The sequence below is a fragment of the Chaetodon auriga genome, chromosome 1 (genome assembly GCF_051107435.1).
Source record: "Chaetodon auriga isolate fChaAug3 chromosome 1, fChaAug3.hap1, whole genome shotgun sequence".
Lineage (NCBI taxonomy): Eukaryota > Metazoa > Chordata > Actinopteri > Chaetodontiformes > Chaetodontidae > Chaetodon > Chaetodon auriga.
This window is the reverse complement of record NC_135074.1, coordinates 29,860,001-29,881,515: the sequence shown is the minus strand read 5'-3', so window position 1 is coordinate 29,881,515 and position 21,515 is coordinate 29,860,001. Positions and strand designations below refer to the sequence as shown.

Genomic DNA, 21,515 nt, shown 5'->3' with positions numbered 1-21,515 from the left:
GGTAAACAAGTGGGTGGAGTGTTTAATATTCTACATAAATGCTGACTTAATGAGACCGTATGAATAACATATGAATACCAAGTTAATGTGGCTTGCGTTAATTAAAGGAAACTTCACTCGCGAGTGAGCCCTGTGAGAGTTTTGGGATCATTTTGCACCATTAGAAAGACAGACAATGGTTCTATATGCACCATGTTAAGTCTTTTTCATATAGGGTTGAGCACCAAAAGTTTGTTTTCTTTAAAAAATTTGAGGTAATTTATGCTTTTTTCAGTGCAAATCAACTTGGTTCAGGACTGGGTCTAACAAGTATTATGTATCATTCATATCTTTATCATATTACATCACTGCTAATGCAACAACGTGCATAATTCTGTGTGCTTTCAAAATACTCACTCTAATTCTTGAAAACAGGTTGCACACTGTCCTCAGATCTCAAATCATACAAACAGCTCTGGGATCATAAATAAACAAATGTAAAGAGTACAAGAAAAAACCTGAAGGGAAAACTTTCGTATGTGTTTTCTCACTCGTCTTGAGAAAACTAGATTTTAAGGACTCAGTGTTAAAGGTTTCTTTCAATGTAATAAGAGTGTAAACTAGATGACTAAGGTGATTGCAGATTTATGAGAAGGCACAGCAGCAGCAGCAGTGACGTGGAATAAATACAGGTCTGTGTGTGTGTGTGTGTGTGTGTGTGTGTGTGTGTGTGTGTGTGTGTGTGTGTGTGTGCGTTGTAACTGAACTGTTATGATTAATTCCACCCAGTGCTCCCTGCACAGGCCCTCTCTCTCACTGGCCGTTGGGAGTTTGAATATTCAAATGTTACTGGTCTGAACTCTGCTGCTGGTAGCACCACACTGACAACCTCAGCAGACCTCAGGATAATCTACTCCTCTCAGTAAGAGCAGTGAATTGCACCAGAGATCTCAGCTGTCCTCTCGCTCCTTCAGTTCTTGGTAAGTTTGCTTGTAGAGATGCTGCTGAGTCACTTGTTGCAGATTTGCCCAGACTTTTTTCTTCTTGGGTGATAAATCTGTAATGCTGGTGTACTGGAGCAGCTTACACTGCAAAAAAAGGCTTTCTGCTCTGTTTATCTCCAAGTTAAACTGTATTTTTATCCTGTTTAAGAATCTGATCTTGAGTACATTTAACCAGATGTAACCAGACAGTGTTTCTTCGTAAAGCAGAGGGACGCTGACCAAGAGCAGTCCATATAAGTCCAAGCCTTATAAGTGCAGACGCACTGCCTCTTGACTCGGCCTGCTTGGCAAGACTTTAAAGCACTTGAGCCTGCTCCTCATTGTTTTTATAAACAGTTTGTGATGGGCTCCTCTCATTGTTAGTGCTAAGGGGTTTTTAACAGTTTTGGTGGCTAGCCCGAAGGAAAGTAATGGCGTGTTTGGCTGCATCAACACAGGCCACCTCCAGGCCCTTATAAGGCCACTTTGTGTGGGGTCAAAGACGACTCACCCTCAGCATCTGTTTTCTCTTCTCCCTCCCGGATCCTCCCTGTGCTTGGCTTTTCCTCCTCGTCTGTACCTGCCTGTCTCACTGTTTCATAAAATGCCTCTTTTCTGGTGCAGATTCCTCAGAGGGCATGACCTCACAGCCTTCGGTGATGACTGAGCATGCTCCGTCATCTGCAGTGACCGTCAGCTCCTCCACCAGCATCCCCGCTGCTACCTCTGCCCCGATTCCTCCTCCATCCTCATCATCCTCATCCTCCTCTTCCACGGCTATTCCCCAGCCCAACAGCAAGCCCTGGAGGAGCAAGTCGATGAGCTCCAAGCACACTTCGTCTCCTTCTTCCTCCTCCACCAGCACCCCCTTGTCTGCCATGCAGTCTGTCAAGCAGGAGAAGGACTCCTCCTCTAAGGCTGCCCTGGCAAGTGAACCTCCTCCCAAGGTTGTCACTCAGAAGTCAATGTTGGAGAAGCTTAAACTCTTTAACAGTAAAGGAGGCTCCAAATCTTCCACCTCCTCCAATGGAGTAGGGGCCCAGTCGGACAGCGCAGCACCATCCAGACAGCTTGGAGCCGGGCAGGTGGAGAGAGCCGAGACTGGCTCTAACACCGACCCCCTGGAGGAAGATGACGGCAACGTCCGGCCGGGAATGAACGGGACCAGCAATGGGACGGCCTACGGAGCAGCTCCCTCTGCAGGTACGACTGTCTCCACAACCGCCAGCAGCCCCAAAATCGCCCTGAGGGGCATTGCCCAGCGCACTTTCAGCAGAGCTTTGACTGCAAAGAAGAGCTCTGTCAAAGGCAGCGAGAAAGACAAGGACAAGGAGAAGGGGAAGGAGAAGGAGAAAGGGAAGGAGGCGGGAAAACGCATCTCTGTCCCCGACAGGACAGAGCTCAGGGGTGAGGAGCCGAAGGAGGAAGTAGCACCAGTTGCTGTAGACACAGACAGCTCAAACAAAAGGACCTCTAAAATCACCAGCTTCATTCCCAAGGGGGGTAAAGTGGCCAAAAAGGAGAGTTCCACCCCTGCACACAGCGGAATACCAAAGCCAGGAGGCAAAGCCCCAGGAGTCGGGGGGAAAGCCTCCTCAGCGAAGGAGGCGGGGGAGAGGCCTCGGAGCATGCGCTTAGGAGGGGGACTCGCCATGCACCGCAGCCCCCTGGACAGAGACCGGGACAGCCGACACTCCAGCTCCACTTCCAGTCTGGCCTCCACAGAGGGAAAGACCAGCGCCGCCCCGGTGGCAGCAGGAGGCACTACACAGAGCACAGCCAGCAACACTGTCAGCGTGCAGCTACCTCAGACCCAACAGCACCACAGCCACCCCAACACGGCCACCGTCGCACCTTTCATGTACAGGTGAGATCACACACACTAGAGCTGCAAACACCTTCGTGACTAAATGCATAGATATATACATCCAACCTGTACACATTGTGAATCTGACAGTGTTGCATTGCTAAATTGGTGAACTCCTTCCTTTGACTGTAAATACATGTATGTATGTATTTGTTCAGTCGTACACCTGTGTAAGCTGCACTTGTCCATCTAAGCTTTTACGTGTAACAGTGACAGGAAGTGTGCGAGAACTTTTTTTCAAGTGATCACAAAACGGGCATTTCATCCTCTCACAGCATCTGAAAGCGCAAAATCCGTATCTCGACATCTGTGAGCTGTTAACCAGGAATGTCACATCTGTGTATGTTCATGTTTGTGTGTGTCCGGAGTGTATTGTCCGCATGTGTGCGCGCACGTATCTGGGCAAATATGTGTAGATGTTGTGCCTCTGACCTCTGTCCCGGCCCCAGTGTGATAAGGAAGGAGCCCCCTCTCCTTCTCAATGAGTCCTTTCTAACAGCCTCTCATTAGCCTCCTGACACTTCCTGCTCCGCTGCCCTTTCTGCCTCTGTACATCCTGACCTAAGCTAACCGACCCACCTCCCCAAAACGCCCCCATCCTCAGTTCTCAGAAACGTTCTTTTACTTGCTGTATACCTGTCATGTACCATTACCAGCAGGATTATACCACCTCCACCTGTCAGAAAGAGTATGTTTGACAGAAAAGAAGAAATAAGACATGTAAAATCAGTGTTCAGATGTACTTTTCCCCTCATCTGCCAAAGACTAGTATACTAAAAAGAAAGCACCCTGCCATTGCTAATAGATGCTAGCCATAAAAAAGGTTAGTGTATGAAAGTAACCAACCGTTATTAAGTAATTTAACCAGAAGTTAAAGGAAAGTTCAGACGCTGTCATTCTTGTAGAGCAGTGTAAGCGGCAGTCGGTGGTTTTGACTGACTCACACTCAGAGAGAGTCTACAGTAGTCAACAAGGACAAAGTCTAGGATTAGGCAAAGACCAAAGGCTGTGCATGAGCGAGGCATTCAAACGTCATCGTCTCGAAAAGCACCAGCCAGTGCTGGTGAACTGTATTGATTTATCCTTCAAAGACAACCTTTACTGGCATTTCGGGCTTAGCAGGCGTTCTTTTTGGACCCCGGTCACAAGACTTGAACCACAGCAGATTTAATTCTTAATCAGGTTTAGCCCTCTTTCGTGACAATTTGCTGAATATTAGGTTCCCACTAAATGCACAATAATTCAGAATCGATGATATACCCCCCCCCCCCCTTTGATCCCTTGCACAATTTGTTTTCCCAGATCCCAAACAGACGGCGAGGGAACGGCGAACCCTGAGACCGGCTCAGGTGGAATAGGTGGAGACATTTCCTTCACCAAGACCAGCCAGCTCTCCATCGAGGACCTTTCAGGTGGGTGTTCGCTTACGGCGCGGGGTCTGTCTCTGTTTGTCTGACTGTGCTGCTAAATATGTGTGAGCTCCTTCTCGATTTGTCTCGCTCAGGTGAGGACCCGGAGACGAGGCGGTTGCGTACTGTCAAAAACATAGCAGACCTGCGGCAAAACCTGGAGGAGACCATGTCCAGCTTGCGAGGAACTCAGGTCACACACAGGTAAAAACTCAAATCGATTCGTTCTCCCGGCTGGTTTTAACTGGCAGCGACTGACTGCTGCACCCTGACGGAGCTTTTGAGGAGTATTTGAAATACAACCAACGTAAACAAAAACAGAATCCAATCATTTGCAAACAAACTGTGTTACAAAACTGAGTCCGTGCTTTAATCTCCTTCATCCAATCATGTGTTCGCAAAGTGGTGAACCTCGCTCCATCCTCTGACTGAGCCTTTCCAGGATGCCCCTTTCAGACCCAATCATGATACTACCACCTGTTACCAATCAACCTGTTTACCTGTGGAATGATCCAAACAGGTGTTTTTGGAGCGCTCCATGTTTTATTTATTATTTGTCCAACTTCTTTTTGAATCATGGTTGTAAGTTATCATCTTATCACTGAACTCTTTTACTTCTTTATTTTCATTCATATGTTGTGATTCATTTTATTCTCATCCCAGATTGTTTACTGCGAACCTCGTAAAATGTAGAAAAAAGTAAAGTCATCTGAGGTGAAACAGCAGGTAACAGAAGAAATGCAGTGTAATTATGCTGCATGTGTTTTTTAGTAAAGCTGTTGTACAAAGACACATTAAGAAAGAGCTCATAGAAAGTCAGCGGTAATTTGTCAAAGCAGGTAAAATGAAAGTCACAAAACATTTTTAAAGGAGATTTTTCTGAAGCATTTGCTGCTCGCCTTGTGAATTCAGCACTGCTCAGAGAGAAGTTTATAAAAAAGAAAAAAACTCTGCTGTTTGGGGATCATCACAGCGTAGCCTTACAATGGCTGCTCCAGCCGAGAGGTAAACGGGCCAAATGAGGCTGACTGCAGGGGATTTGAAGTGCCTCGTGGTCAGCAGACTGTGTCTGTCAGGGCTTACAGGTATTACCTTTTTATCTTGTTGCTCTCATCCTTCTTTTGAGCTTCTTTCTCTTTGATCGCCGGCCATGACGTTCAGGTTGTCTTTGATTCAGGCTCAGCTCGAATCACTTTGCCTCCCGCAGAATTTTGACCTCTGCTCTCAGAGCTGACCCAGCTGTCTGGATTCAGTTCAGGCTCCGTTTTTGTTTTATGTCCTGTTTTCCTGTTTCACATTGTCACAAAGGATTTTGACCTGTCAGTCAGTTTTGAGTGACAGCTCGTTCCAGTCTTGTTTTGATAAAGGGGATCACAGACTCTCTCTTTATTCTTTCGTCTCTCCCTCTTCAGCACCTTGGAAACCACCTTCGATGGCAGCGTCACCACAGACATCAGCAGCAGCGGAGGCGGCGGCACCAATGGCGGAGGGGGTCGCAGCATCCTCAGCCTCACTTCTACCCGCCCTTCCCTGTCATCGTGGCGACTGGGCCAGTCCAGCCCTCGCCTGCAGGCGGGCGATGCTCCATCTATGGGGAACAGTTACGGCGGCCGGGCGGTTGGCGGCCAGGGAGGACGCTACCTGTACCCCGGACACCTCCGACGGCAGCTGGCCGGCAGGGGAGGAGCCCTCTGCAGCGTGGACCTCGGAGACAGAGCCGGGGAGGACATTGACCTGGACAACATCTCCATGGAGGTCACTGGATACATGAGCGACGGAGACGTGCTGAGCAAGAACGTAGCGCGCACTGATGATGTCAGCAGCGGGTAAGTGGATTACATTTAGGAGGTTACTTTATCCTACAAAAGAGTTTGAAATTACCAACGTTGAAGCAATCAGTCGGTGAATGTTGAGAGACTGAAAGTTCCAGTTCCAGCTTCCCCAGCGTGAGGATTTGCTGCCTTTCTCTGTGTTTTATCGATGCTAATAGAACATCTTCTGTTTTTGGATGTTGGTCGGACAAAAGAAGCAATTTGAAAACATCGCCTTGGCCTCTGGAAACGTGTTGCAGGCATTTTCCACTGTGTACTGATTTATGGACTAAACGGTCATTCAGGTTGTTAATCATTACAACAAACTGACTATAAATTATTTCTTCAGCAAAAAAAGAAAGCATGAAAAAGAGAAAAAGCCCAACTGTGTAACTTTTAGCTGATTCACAGGCTCTGTGAGTTTTACTCTTTGACCAGGAGAGGGCAGTAGTGCCCCTCGCTCACTGTGATCCAAGTGCCAGATGATATCCCACAGTTTGGCCTCAGCAGCATTTGTTCTGTGTAGCTGAGATCCCACAAGTATCCCATCTCTGTTTGCAGACGCAGTCATGCTGATATGCTGATTACTTGTTTATTTGCTCTCTCAGAGCCGCTGTCCGTGTCCTAACAGGCCTCCTTCATACTTTGGCCGTCACACTGTGCAATTTAAACCTCTGCTGTCATCGTTATTATCAGATGTACGTTGTAAAAGGTGCCAACTTGCCTTCAGATGGCATCAAAAGCCAGAAACGGAAAGACCAGGGTCTGGTAATAGAGCTGCTTCAGGGAGTAGTTTCAGTTCAAATGAATGCAAATTTAAAGAAAGGGTCTATCAGCTCAATAAAGCAAGGTTATTAAAAATTGGAGAGGGAATTACTTCCTGTGGCCCCTGTGGATTTGCACTGATTCACCAGCCCTGAGGCAGCTGTAGAAATTGAGGAAGCTAAGTGCTCTTGAAGTACTTGATATGTCTGAATCTGTAGCTGAGCAGACAAAGGCCAAGCCACAGCCACACCTGGACAGGCGAGTGATGTGAGCAGGTGAGCAGAGCCACTTTACTCAGTCTGAAAACTTGATATCCAGGCTGGCTCGGACCTGCGAGGGAGGCGAGGCAAAATCTTTCACTATTTAGTCCGTGAAATGGAAGAAATTGTGAGAAATGGCTATTGCAAGGCATCAAACAATTAAAAAAAGACACAGGCTGATGACTTCCCCCACCCCCTCCACATCCTCAGGCTGTTTGGCTGTTAGCTCCATAACAGGCGTCTGTTAGCGTCCGCTAACTGGTTCCTCCACACAGGGGTGGGATGTTTACTGATAGAGTGGAGCTGGCATTTAGAGTACAGCAGTTCCACTCTTTCCCTCCGCTTTACTCAGTCCTCCAGGTGCTCTGATAGGCTGTATGCTGTTAACACTTTAACTTTTTAACTCTAAAGCCTTGGATTAGTGACATTTAAAATGAATTTTTTGGACTATTGGTCAGATAAAACAAGCAATGCCAGCATCAGTCCATGTCAGCGTTGGGATAATTTGCATATTTTTCACAATTTTCTTAATTTTGTTTACTATTAATCGATTTAAAAGTGAAACCAACCGTGAGATGAATCAGTAGTAAAAATAATGATTACATTTCTAAGGAGTCTGACTATTAACTGGAATGACCAGATCAGTGTTTATCTGTCTGGACAGTTAATTTATTCAGCGCTCTCTGAATCCCACAACACAGACAACATGACTGATGACTCCACATTTAGTATCTGCATCCAATCTCAAACCCCCTCCTCTGTTTTTCTTCTTGGCTTCTCTGGCCCTTGGAGACAAGATCCCCCCCACCCACCCACCCACCCACTCCTCGGCTCGGGGGGACATTGCCCGATCCACCCCTCTCTGCCCTCCCCCCTCTCTCCCCTTCCCTCCCATTCCTCCTCCACCTTTCGTAGTCAGACCCAGCCTCCCGCCAGGAGGGGAAAGCATGTGGAGCTGTGGAGAGAGGCTGCATACCAACACTGAGCTCCCACAGAGCAACACATTCGCACGCATTCAGGCTGCACATGGACACCTAATCCTCACACGCAGAGTTCACCCTCCTCTGATACCACCATGATCAAACACGCTCTCACCTGGTGATATTATTCACATGGCAGCAGATCTCACGCACAGGTTCAGACCTGATAACAGACAGTAGCCAGACGGTTGAAAACGGACACCTTTGCTTTGGAGATTTTTATCAACGGGGATCAACCCTCACCTGGACCGGTTTATTGTGCTTTGGACTAACTGTGTTACCATGTTTGAGGCAGAAAGGTACGTCAGAGTCTTTTTAAACCGCTTCACAAGCTCTACAGGCGATTGTTAGCTTTTTGCAGAGCGTGACATTCTGTGAATTTCCTCCTGTCAGGACCCCGGCGCATGCATTCTTTGTAAGTTAAATATTTCTGCAGTTTCATTTACTCGAGAACTTCAGCTTCTGTCAGTTGCACGGCTGTGTAAATTCTGCCTGGCTGCTCGGTTTCAGCCCATAAACTGTCTTGTTTGAACACGTTTCTGCTGCCGCAGAAGGTTACAGGTTAACAGGAATTTGAAAGAGGAGGACAGGGTGGCTCAGTTACTCATTAGTGAGGAAGAGTGATGTGATGTGTTGTGTGTGTGCGTGTCTGTGTCTGTGTGTGTGTGTGTGACTGCCGGGCCATCTTCAAGGTGACTTTGCTTTGGGATGATGGATGCCTCCCATAAAGGACAGCTAACCCCCCTCTGAGTGGGTCCTCTGTCAGAGTTGAACCATCTTCATCGTCTGTCGACTCCCTTGTTTTTGTGAAGATCTGCCACACGAGCCTTATCAATGGAGGAAGTTATCATTGCTCTATCAGTCTGATTGATTGTGTGCTTCTTAAAACAGATATGAATGTGTCTGACATTTGGTGGTCATGATTTAAGCAGCATAAACACACAAATTAAAATGATAGAAAGCTCTTCAGTGACTGCAGGTGAATACTTCATAAAGCCAGCTGAGGGTATAATGGTTTTTCATCTGGACTCAAAGCGAATCTGAGTCCTGTTTCTTCTGGAAGTTTGTTCCAGCTCTTTGGTGCGTGGTATTAAAGTGTTGACTCTTCGTAATTGTTAGCAGGCTGCTGCCAGATGACCTGAAAGAGTAGCCACAGCCTTTATTGAGCGTTCGTCTTGTGGTGAGAAAGCACAACATCTGGTTCTTTCAGGTTTGCTGCTAAAACAAAATTGCACTCACCTGCTGCTGGGTTCAAAAAATCAGTCCCAGACTGTTTCTTATCGGTGAATTATCACCCATGGCAGAGATTTTTTGCCTCTTTTAGCTTGTTTTGGTTTTCCAGCCTGCAAACTCAGATGTCGCCAGCCTCATTTGCAGCAGCAGCAGCAGCAGCAGGCAGCTGTGTCGACAAGTGCACAACTAGCTAGCAACAAAATCAAATATCCAGCAGCTAAAGAGCAGCTTCTGATTTCTGATTCTGATTCTGAAGAGCCAGATACTTTTCTCTGGAAGCCGGTGGAGACCAAACCGGAGCTAAAAGTAGATCATTTTTTGTTTTTAGTTTGTTTTATTGTCCCTAAGTGGGCAAAAAAATTACAGAATTATTGCAAAATAATGAATTCAAACCCGTAGCTGCAGCTGTTAGTGTAATAAAGGCTGCAGTTTGCTCAGCATCTGCACCGGTTCGCTCTCCGCTGAGACTCCTGGATGCCGTTAAGTTTCTGTCCCGCAGCTCAGATGCTGATTCTGTTTGACTGCAGGTTACACAAAGGAGCTCTGTCTATAGGAAACACTGTACTCTGTGTGTACTGTATATACACGTCGGTATAAATGTGTGTGTGTGTGTGTGCTGGCTTCGCTCTTGCTGAGATCCACACAGAGATAACACAGAAAGCGTTTTAGTGGTCAAACTCTTGGCTGGGCTTGTTTTTTTTTAACTCACTTAACTGCAGAAACAGAATCATCACAGTCCCACACAGACGGCGTTCACCGCTCGAACGGTCCAGCCTCGGCTTTAAATCAGCAAACATTTCATTGAATTACACCTGGGTGAAACGAGTCAATATTTAGTTCCATTAGGAATCTCCTCCATGGGTAAATATTTGGGGAATTAGTTGGTGTTGTTTTAGTTTGAATGGGAATGTTTGTGTAAGTGTTCACGGCCTCAGCATCAGCTTCAGACTGTAACGGTCCGCCTCTGACTCAACAACCAATAAATCAAGGCCTCTTGAATCCAATTTTCCATTATGAAACATGTATTTTTAACCTCAGTCCTTCATAATACGCCAGCCTGGAGAGGATGATGGACTCCGGTGGTGATGACTGGCGATATCCGTGTTGTTGGGATAAAAGAACACACTCATCCTCTGTCTCCTGAGCCTCCACTTCTTTCACAGACCGCTGTTGTTCGCTGCTGGCCACATGAGGGAAATGTGTCTTCAGCCAGATAGTTTGGTCTCCTCAGTGTTTGTGTGGGAGCTCTTTGCCAACCGTTTGGCCATGATTGATGAGAGCTTTGCCTCGGCCGGAAAACGAGATGCTGTGTATACAACAAAAGCAGCTCAGAGAGGAGGAACAGAGGGTGTTAACTCGGCCAAAGCCTTCGACAAAGTGTGCACCAGGCGCAGCTTCAAATCATCCTCTCTGAGCCCTTTCATTGTGCATCTTACATCTGCTTTATGGTGACTGTATCTAATGTGCCTTGTTGCCTTTGGCAGCTACATGACTGACGGGGGCCTGGGTCTGTACACGCGACGCCTGAACCGCCTGCCTGACAGCATGGCCGCCGTCCGGGAGACACTCCATCGCAACACGTCGTCCGGGCAGGGAGACGCCGACAGGTAAGCCTGCGACATCTCAGCAGGAAGTTCCACCTGCTTTTCCCCCTTCATTTTGAACTTAACGCATTTTGCTTTTTGGAGATTTCTCACAGCTTGCTTGGCCAACCTCTGCACTGGTCTGCACTCAGATTAGCCTTTTGATTTTCACTTTTACTGCATGTTTTGTGATATAGAAGAACAAGTGCACCAGTGTGTCCTTCCTCAGTGTGCAAAGATACTGCACAGCACGTTACAGATTACAGTTTTTGCCATTTTAAATAGGCCAGGTAAACAAAGATGAGCATCTTTCTGGTATTGGACTTCTGCTATTGATTCCCTCTCTATGCCTTCTTTTGAACGTGCCGAACTTGACGTGTTTGTCCAGCTGTGGAAGTCTGGCCTTGTACAGTAAATGTCTTTGTGGCTGTAACGCTGCAGCGTCCTGCTCACTGTAGGTGCAGTGAAGGTATGCAGTCTTGTTTCCTGGAAGTTGAAATACCGCTGAGCCTTGGTTGAAATGCTTGCGGGTAGAATTGGGAAATTTGTTCTGGGGGGTTTAAAACGTTGTGTTTATGAGTCAATGGGATAAAAGTACATTTCAAGATGTACTTGAAGCCTAAAAACAAATAGAAAACCAGCCTCAGCATCATATCCTGTCTATTGCCTAATGTTAGCAGGACTCTGGAAAATGTGAAACATCTTGCTGTAATCAAATGCGTTGAATAAGGAACATACACACAAGATATTGCACAAGTTTTGCGTGGTTTTGTCTCTCGAGGCTTTAACTGACACAGAATGTGTCATGTAGTGTGATGTTGCTCAGACTTGTACCGCAACACAGAACGATGAGGATGTAACCGGCTGATCCGCGATGTCGGAGAATAGCAGCGTTAACACACATGTATCCCTGCTGGTGGTATCAGGATGTGTTGTAAGGTGAGAAGACGGAGTGTTTATGTGTCTGTGGGGCTCTCCGGAGCGTCCCGCGTCAGCCTGGGCAAATCGGTGCGACGCCGCCGTCTTTGTCCTGTCGAGGAGATGGAGAGGGATTTGGTTTCTGGCTAATTGACAGACGGAAATGGATGACGGCCGAGCAGAAAGGGCAGGCGCAGAAAGATAGATCGGGAGAGTGGAGGGGGGAGGGAATGAGCTTGATATGAAGATAGACTGCAGAACGGATGGATGAGAGGAAAAGAGCGAGGGACAGACTGAGACAAAGGCGCGACTCAAGAGCGATCGACCTCCTCAGTTTCTACCCAGCTATCGTTCACTTGTGATCATTTTTTTTTAAAATGCACCAGCTGCTTGTGCCTTAAGTCTAAAAATCCTTGAAATTTGAAAGTAAAGCTTCTTATTTATTCAAGCCTTAAAGTGACGTGTTGCACAGAAGTGGCCTCGACTCTCCAGAGCTTCATGCAGCCTTTTCCGTAAATCCTCAGGTGTGGCTAATTTCCTGTCTTCCAGACTTTTGACCTTTGCCCTCTCGCTGCCTTTTACCCGGCATTCACCTCCCCCAGCCCTTAGGTGGGACTTAACACAAACTGTCCCCCTCCTCACCTTTCATCTCTCCCCTCTCACCCCCTTCTCTCACCTTTTATTTTCCTCTTCCTTGTTTCGATTAGAGACTGAGGGAGCGAACTGATAAAAGTTGGGGGATTTCTCTTTTTTTTCCGTTTGATTTTGTGCTTTCATGTGTCTCTGCGAGGTTTAATTGACCGAGCAGACCGATGTTATGTTTCTCCCGAAGCTTCTCATTTGGTCTTTCATGATCTTCAGGCAGCGTCTTTGTTGCTTTCGTTAGATTAGAGAGATGGGGAAGGAGAGAGTTTTAAAATTAAGAGGGGATGAGGTGACTCCCCCCACCTCCTCCCAACCTCCCCTTCTCCCCCCTGAAGGAATGTCTGATAAATGTGCTTACTGCTTTTAGTTTGGGATTAATTAGGAGAGTTGGGGAAGCGGCAGATAAGATGCATTAGCATAACAAACGGGAGCCAGTGGAGCTGAAGGGTAAAGAAGGGTGACTGGTTCTCTCTTGGAAAAGATGAAGCTAATTTAATACATGAGAGGGGGGTTAATGGTGCAGTTTTGGGGCTGGTGGAGGAGGGCGACCACCTTTCTCCACGTTTTTCCAACATTTTGTGCTTGGTGAGCGTCAGCTGAAGTTGTGATCTCGGAGGTGTGTGCCGTCTGTGTTTGCTCACTGGGTGTGTGACCCATCTATAAACCTGCTACAGTTTTTTTCTTCTACATCCTCTGGTTTCGTGATGCAGCTGAACCTCTCAGAGCCGGTGGGGAAGTGGGGGTAGGGGGAAAGGTGTTGGGTGTCACCGTAGCGTTGGGGCAAAAAACCTTGTGACCCCCGGACGAGGAGGTCAGAAGCTTCAAAGGGTCGAGGGTCACAGTTTGGAGCGTTCTGAAACCTGTTAAGCCTTCACGCTAAAACCCTCCAGATCGGCGCTAATGAGGAAAGGATGCGGCTTGAAAAGACAGCGCTGAGCGGCTTGTTGGGATGATAAGAAACCCATTAACGTGCACGTCTCATCAGCTGAGGTGGTGCCTGATCAGCGCTGTTGATATGCAGCCCCTGTAGGAAGTGCAAAAACTAGTTTTACCAACTGTCAAATATATGTAAAGCAGGGACAACAGGACCTGCGAGGCTGAGTAAACATACAGAGACAATAGAGACTGGAAATGTGTGTGTGCGTGTGTGTGTGTGCGTGTGTGTGTGTGTGTGTGTGTGTGTGTGTCAGCATGCTTATCCCTGTTGTTTATCTCTGCTGCAGGAGAAAGAGGAAGCAATCTATAACCGTCTGTCCTCTGATTTGAATTCTCTTTGTTAAAGCAGACAAAGGAGAGGTCTTTGTGGTGTGAAGCCGCTGTAGCGCTGAGCTTTAGAGACCCCCCCCACCCCCCCACCCCACCCTTCTCGCTGAGGCGTTGAAGATGTAATTTCTCTTTTCCGAACAAGGATGTTACACAAAGGATAGAGGAGAGCGCCACAGAGGCCGATGACAGATGTTTTCACAGGAAAAAGGATATCAATCTGTGTAAGGAGGTGGCGGCTTGATAAAGGATGCTTCTAATGTTTTAGACATTTGTGCCAGTGGTCTTCACCTCTCTTGTCTTCGTCCTTCATGCTGGTGTTTGTCCACAGTCAGTACTGGCAGAGTCAGAAGAAGCTAAAGGCTGCTGTCCAAAGATAATTACAGAAAACAGAAAGCCTTTGTTTGCTTTGGTCCGACGTGTTGCATAGAGGTGGGTCATAACAGGTGAAGGCATCACTATCAAGATGTCGCTGCCACGAGAGGTTTTAAATCCACAAGACACCCAATACGGCTCCAAACAGTCCAAATCATCTGTACTCATGTCATGATACATACTTTGTAACACAGAGTATGTCAAAGACAGACAAAGAGGAGCAGTGATCACAAGCTGGAGTCACCAGCAGAGATCAGGCAGAGCTTTTTTCACGTGATGCTTCTCAGCAGCGGGACGCTCTTGCTCCACTGACAGACGCCTTCCATCAGCCGTCACTCGCTCTAATGCCTGAACCTGCCATGCCTCACGTCTGTGGCACCGAGCCCGTAAACACTTGTCTTTTAAGTCAGCGCAGCCGAATCAATTATTAGTGACGCTCTGGGAAAAAAAAAAAAAACGCGGGGTGAAACAAGTACAACTTTATCGACAACGCAATGTGACGCAACCACGCCTGCATTAACCAATCAAATGCATGCAAGTTTGCATTCCCGGCAGGTGACTTTGTGATGGGAATTGTGTAATTCTACGATGTTGTAAAATCCGTTCCCTCATTATAGATGATTGTCCAGTCAACTCATGGATCATTTGTGCACTTATATGCTGTTTATTAGTCCCATGACGAAGCAAAGTTTCAAGGCAGAAAATTAAAAACAAAGATTTTTACTCAAATTCATTATTTTAGCCGTAGTTCTTAACAGATGAAGCTGGTGTGTAGGAAAACCGTAGACGACCTGAGTCACTTAAAGTTCAGGGTTTACATCATTATGATACATGTTCACATTATTTTGTCCGCCCCCGTTATGTGGAATCACTGTAGAACTGTTCAACTGAACTGATGCTTCAACTGATCTTTGATCATCGTTCGCTGTCTGAAGTCTGGTGTGTGTGTGCGTTCTGTGTGTTAGAAGCATCTTTGTTGATACCAAGTTTCTCTTGAGAGGACTTTAATCCCACCTGTTTGTTGTCTAGAACCTGTCATACACACACACACACACACACACACACACACACACACACACACACACACACATTACAGACACTTCATGTAGCACACACATGCCCCGAGCCGCAATATGTTATCTCATGTGTCTGGACTTGAGCAGGGCCCTGTTGGCCTCAGGTGGAGGAAGAGACTTTTCTCTCAGCTGCCAACAACACCTGGCCCTCCACCTGTCTCGCCTTCTACCTGTCTGTCTCTCCGTCTGTCCTAAGTCAGCCCGCCTCCACCTGCTCCTCCACCTCACTTGTTGGGCAGAGTGAATGTTGTGGTTTGCCTCCAGGCTCTTACCGTAATAATAATAATCAGTGGATCAGTCTGCTGCCCTCCCTCTGTTTCATGAGCCAGCGATCTCGTCCCCCACAGAACCAGGACTCTATTTATATGATAATCACAGACCTCACCTGCACTTTGCCATCCAAACCGTCATACCTAGTCCTGGTTGGTCCAACACTTCTTGGAAACAGCGTATAACTGTCAGTGCTGGTCTAAGCTGCTGATTCAGGACTAACCCCGCAGTGTACAGGTGCCAGCTTGGCGTGCATGTGTTGGCCCTCAGCTCTGCTCTGAAACACCAGCGGTGTTTGGTAAATGATGGCAGAGGGGAGCAGGGTGAGTCAGTGTTGGGCTACCAGGATCAGTGGCAAATGATGAACACACCTACACCATCCACAGTGTCTGTGGTGTCTGCCCAATATTTCCCAATAATTTTCCATTATGAAACCTTCAGAAACCTGTTTTTTTGATGACAGTTTTCTTACTGTCTTGCAGCAGAATACTCATAAATATAGCTGTTAGATGTATTATAGTTTATAAGCAAATCCCTTTATTGTTGGGATGTGTTTTCATCACATTGCTTCGTCTGATCGCTTCGATAGGAAATTGTTGCAAGAAATATGCACTTTTGCACACATTAGGCTTTCTGTGTTCAAGTGCTTTATAGTACTTGTACTCAGACTGATTGAGAGCTTGGTAGTAACGGTGCGGTCACATCAGGATTCAGCATGCATGCTGTGGACAAGCGAGGTGCTGTGACAGTGTTGTAGCTGTTGTGTTACTCGTAGGAGTCCACTGACTTTTTTTGCATGTTGGCTTTTTGAACTTAGAGCCAAAAACTTGGCTACCAGGTTCACAGCAGACCACGATAATCCAGCACCATTAAACTGAGAGCTTCCTACATCCTTCCTGTTGTATTAGATGGTGAGAAAATGGTGAAACTTCTCAAACTTAAAATGAACTCCAGTCTCACTAGAACAGAAAATCTGCCGTCGGTGATTAAAAAAGCCCTCAGTGACGTCTTAAAGTCACGGAAGGCTGATGAAATCTGCCGAGATTGAGTCTTTACAGAAGAAAAGATGAAAAGGAAAAAAAAGGAAAGGCTATGTACATTTATTTATCAGCCTCACATTCACGGAGAGAAGAATGTGTTCAGCGCTTGGCGTGAGATAGCGCCACACCTCTCCATTGTCTGCTCTCCCCTTATCTCCTGCACTCACTCATACTCCACACACACTTTATGCAACCAAACACTGCTCCACAGATATCCAGGCTCTCACACAGCCTTTGACTCTACTGGAATACTAAATACTATAAATGCCTCCCAGCCAAGTTCATGCTGAAAGCAGCGATCTGCTGCGTCCCAGTGGTGTGTGTGTTTGTGTGTGTGTAATGAAGCCGGTCCAGAGAGGCGTTCTGGGGCACACTGGAGCAGTCTAAGGCAGTCTGACCTGCAGTCTGTACCTGTTTGATTCAAGATGTGAGGTCAAATATGTTCCCAAGCTAACGATGCTCCCACACACACCCACACACCCCAGCTGCTGCACAGCGCTCGTCCACCTACGCTGCACAAATCTCCATTTAATCATTTCAGCCTTATTTCCTTTTTAAACATTTTCAATACAAATCCACAAGATTTCTCTGTGAGCGAGCCTGTCCTTTTTCTGCCTGAAGGGCAGGTCGTAGCAGCGTTTAAAACAGCCATCGATTCTTTCCACATTGCTCTGATCAGTAGGTTTTTCTCGTGGGTGAAGAGTATATCTGCACAAATCTTCATCAGCTTCAACTTTGGTGAACTTTGACACACAAATTCGCACCATTGACAAATAGCAAGATGTCTTCACAGTGCTACAAAGTCCAAACTGGAGGAAGCTATCATAGCTTGCACCATCAATGTTGATTCAGCCCGATGGTTTAAAATGTCTTTTGGGTGAACTGTGAGCTTGTTAGAGCTGACAGGCTTCCTCAGTGAGGCTGCGCTAAATGAAATTATGCACAATCCTGAGAATAAAATGCCAGGAGGCGTCAACTGGACAGCACAGAGAAAATAGAAGAATGAGCTCTGAGAGATGTTGGCTAGCCTGTTAGCTCGCCTGCTACAGCAGTGCCTGTGTTGCCTCTAGAACGCATATTTCATGAAGCTTCCCATCTGCATGTGTGAGGAGGCGGAATTAATGATGGTTGAGCGTCTTGATTTGCATGGAGAGGAAAGAAGGAAGAATCGATGTGGGAGAATGAAGAGGTTTGTTATGAGAGAAGAAAACGAGGCAGAAGCCAAAGAGAAATGATATTTTAGTTGCTATGGATGCTGTATCAGCGGAGCATCTTTCCTCCCTCTGGGCTTTCAACGTGCACACCTGCCTCGCCCTAGTAAACACACACACACACACACACACACACACACACACACACACACAGTACAGAGGGTGGGGCTCTCACTCAGGTAACAGGCTTTTTTCCTCTCACACATTCTCACTTTTATGTCAAACGCTGCCTCATCCACACCGCTCGCTCTCACTCGCTCACTTAAACTTAAACTTCTTTTTTTAAGCCTTGTTTCTTTGCTCTATTGCTCGGCTGAAAGCGGCGAGATGTGGAAATGACCCACAGAGAGAAAAAAGCTTGATATGCAACAAAGGATGCGGGCCGGATTCAAAACAGGGACGCCTTGATTGCAAAGTATATGAGCCTCCGCCAACTGAAGTGGCCGCCAAGCCAGCTGTTTTTGAAGGGAAGCGCAGAGGTCAGAGGCTCGGTCTGAACCAGGACGGCAGGAGGAAACAATAGATGGAGAAAGCGGAGCAAAGGAGCTGAGTGTGTTGGACTTAAAATCATCTCTAGTGAGCGGTTGGTGGAGCTCTCAGCACAGGGGTAAGTTTCAATCCTCTGTGCGCCTCCATGTACCTCCCCCGACTGATATTTTACATCAAGTCGGCTGCGGGTGGGAAGCCGGGGAGTCAGCAGGTTCGTGCAGGTTGCAGCTTTAAAGTAACAGGATAAAGTTGATCATCCACATTTCAGCACGTGAGCTGCAGGAAAAGCTCGGGGACAAAAGTCTGCGTGCAAGAGGTTTCATGTCAGGGACTCTTTAGAAGTAACAGGCTGCAGACCCACATATTGGTAAGATTTGGTCCGTAAGCCCCAAACGGTATCGTTTAATTTCAGATTTTAACCCTTTCATTCACAGTTTGCCCATTTTATATTACCTTATTTAGCTTTAAGGTTTTAAAGTTTCCCTAAAATTCAGCCTGACACACAGCATTTGGTATCTTTGGAATCTTTGGAGAGGTTATATTGAAGTTTTGTGGGGTTGAACAGTAACAAAGCCAAGTTTTCTATTGATTAATTGACAATTAGTTTACTGTGTTTCCAACTATGCAGCTTGATGATACTGAAGAGTTTTCGGCATTTTTGAATAATTGTTTTAATCTTTATTGAATGCACATTTGTGATTAATGATAAAGTTCAGACAGAGAAGCGACTGAGAACATCTGTGGAAAAACAGCAGAAAAGAAAAACAGTGGCTGGAAGTTTATGTGTATCATCATCTGTCATCTGGAGACACTTTTAAAGAAGGTTTCAAACCAGATGAGCATCAAAAAGCCTCTGAGCAACGTTTGCCTTTGTGTTGTAGCCCAACTTTTTTTATTATTTGGCCTCCGGGGGTCCCATTAACCTGCAGACCACAGGTGTAGAGGCAGGACTTACAGCCTTGTGTTTAATTCTAGCACTGAGGCGACAATGGGGTGGTTTGTATGCGGTGTGTGTTTAAGTAGTGTGTCTGCACGCACGTGAGACATTCCACATGTTTTTCCCAGCAGTCTTTCAAATTTCGCTTTTTGTCGCACGAGCGGATGGACGGTGGAGTCGCGTGCCCGCGTCCGCCGATGCGTGTCACATGTGTGAAAGGTTCTGGCGTGTTTTCACTGCGGATCCGGGTCAGTCGGTCGAACCTAAGGGAGTGTGTGTTTACACATCAAACAGACAGCCAGGGAGCGAGACGAGTCAAAGGAAATGTGTGTGAAAGAGAGGCGGCCAGAGGGATCTAAATGCTTTCATAAATTCTCCGAGTGCTGATAGCAAATGTTTTCCCAAGACAGGAGACAATGGGACCAGACACCAGAGAGAGAGACAGACAGAGAGACAGACAGAGACAGAGACAGACAGGCAGAGAGACAGACAGACAGAGACATTCCTCAGCGTGCTGTCCGGTCCTGTCATTTCTCGTCGGTGCAGGGACAGCTGTGTCATTTTCGTACCACACAGCTCCTGGTCTCCTTCCTGGAATGTACCAGGTCCCGTCCCAGAGGCCCCTTCACGCCTCCTTCACGCCTCCTTCATGCCTCCTTCACCTTCACACTCTGCCCACTTACTCCTAACTACTGTTTTTTGTTTCCACAAAAGACCAAAACAGTTGCAGCCTTTAATAATCTTTAAATACTGTCACACTCATAACGCTGCTTCTTAACGAAGAAAACACAACATTTAACTGATCCAGTTCAGGTAATAAACACACCTGTGATCATATCACGCCTCACATCTAAACAGCCAAGAGCTTGCCTGTATTAACCAAACACATCTTCAAACGCTGAAGTAAGTTTAGCCGAAGCCCGAGGTGAAGAGCAGCTCCAAGTGCAGGCACTGATGTGAGGAATCGATAAAATAAAACTGGCAAAACTGGCTACAAGTCGCCTCATTTCCATGAGCTTTAATCCCGTCTGAACACGTCACTCTGTTATTAACCCTAAACTGTATTTCTCTCCGTGTCCATTTGTGTAATGGCTAGCACTTAGCTTAGCACTAAACAGGAGAAGTGCTGTGATGAGAAAGCAAAGGTTTTATTTTAAGACAGATCATTTAAAAACAGGTGTTTCATGGCAGGATGGTTCACAGTGAAAGTACTGAGAATCAGTTTTTGTATTCGCACTTCTGTTAAAAGAAATCTCAAACTGTGTCAGTCCCTGATCATCGAGGCCTGACTCCACTGAAAATTGACAAGTGCTCATATTGTATTATGGAAGCTTCATTGGCCGTTATTCAAACCTCATTTCCTGCTAGGAGTAAGCATGTTTTGCATGTCTCCGATATGTTCAGGATGAACACCAGCTCCTCTGTCCTGATGTCCTCATCTGTCCTTGATGTCCTCTGTGTCCCCCCACAACCCTGAGGGCTCAGAATCCTCCCCCGGCCTGTCTGTCTGTCTGTCTGTCCGTCTGTGTGGACAGAGACAGAGATCTGGGTTATATGATCCAGCTGCGGTGCGAGGACCAGTAGTCGCTCCTCAAACACAGGAAATCCCCTTACTTCTGCTTCACGGCTCTGTTGTGGCCGCATGTCTGTGTGTGTATTTCTGCGGCACAGATCCTGTGTGCATGTGCCAGAGCTGGACCGGCTTTTTCGGGGGGGGGGGGGGTTACAGCGCTGCCGCTCCGACCGGCTTGCCGACCGACCGCAGTCCCGAGGGCCACGCACAAGAAAAGTTAAACAAACACAACAGCGGCCTTTTTCTCAGGACTCTTCCAGACACTCCTATTGGCTGACCCACAAGGCGGCCTTTCTTCCCCCACTCTGCTCCTCTCTGTAAGGAAGCTTTGGCCTCTGAACTCTGACCCCTTTGGGAAAGCAGAAAGCTTTCTAAAGCGACCGGCGAGAGACGAGGGTCCTCTCTGGAATGTCTTGGTCGCTCTTCCTTCTCCACTGCTGTCCTCTCTGACCGGGTTTCAGGCCTCGTAGCCTCTTCAGGGAGAGCGAGAGAATGAAGCCTTATGTCGTCCTGGTGAGCGACAAGCTCAAAATCCAACCGTTTGTCATCGCTGTGAGCACCAGAAACAAGCCCCATTCACCTCCAGCGTGTTGTGTGAGCCAGAAATCTGAGAACTACCCACATGTCTCAATGCTGGAAGAGGTATATGTGTGTTTTTTGTGTGACTTTGGCTGAATTAGCTTCTCCTCAGTGTGATGATCTATTAGTTGTCTGCCTTGTCAGCCTGTCTTTTGGCACCACTTCCTCCCGAAGGGCAGCCCGCAGTTTCAGGTCCCCGTCTCCTGCGATTGGCCGTAAAGGGCTCGGCGGTTGTTAACTGGCGGGTTGCTTTGCCAGCGGGAGGCTGT

The 21,515-nt window shown here is 47.0% G+C and overlaps 1 protein-coding gene across 2 annotated transcripts in view; it reads left to right on the top strand.

The window, feature by feature from the left end:
• nav2a (neuron navigator 2a) overlaps nucleotides 1–21,515 on the top strand; it is a 96,414-nt gene that overhangs the window by 44,014 nt on the left and 30,885 nt on the right. For both annotated transcript variants that reach the window (XM_076733875.1, XM_076733866.1), the window contains 5 exons: nucleotides 1,587–2,829; nucleotides 4,132–4,241; nucleotides 4,334–4,442; nucleotides 5,651–6,064; nucleotides 10,772–10,894. In XM_076733875.1, the coding sequence (XP_076589990.1) occupies nucleotides 1,587–2,829; nucleotides 4,132–4,241; nucleotides 4,334–4,442; nucleotides 5,651–6,064; nucleotides 10,772–10,894 (1,999 nt within the window). The remainder of the gene's footprint in view (nucleotides 1–1,586; nucleotides 2,830–4,131; nucleotides 4,242–4,333; nucleotides 4,443–5,650; nucleotides 6,065–10,771; nucleotides 10,895–21,515) is intronic.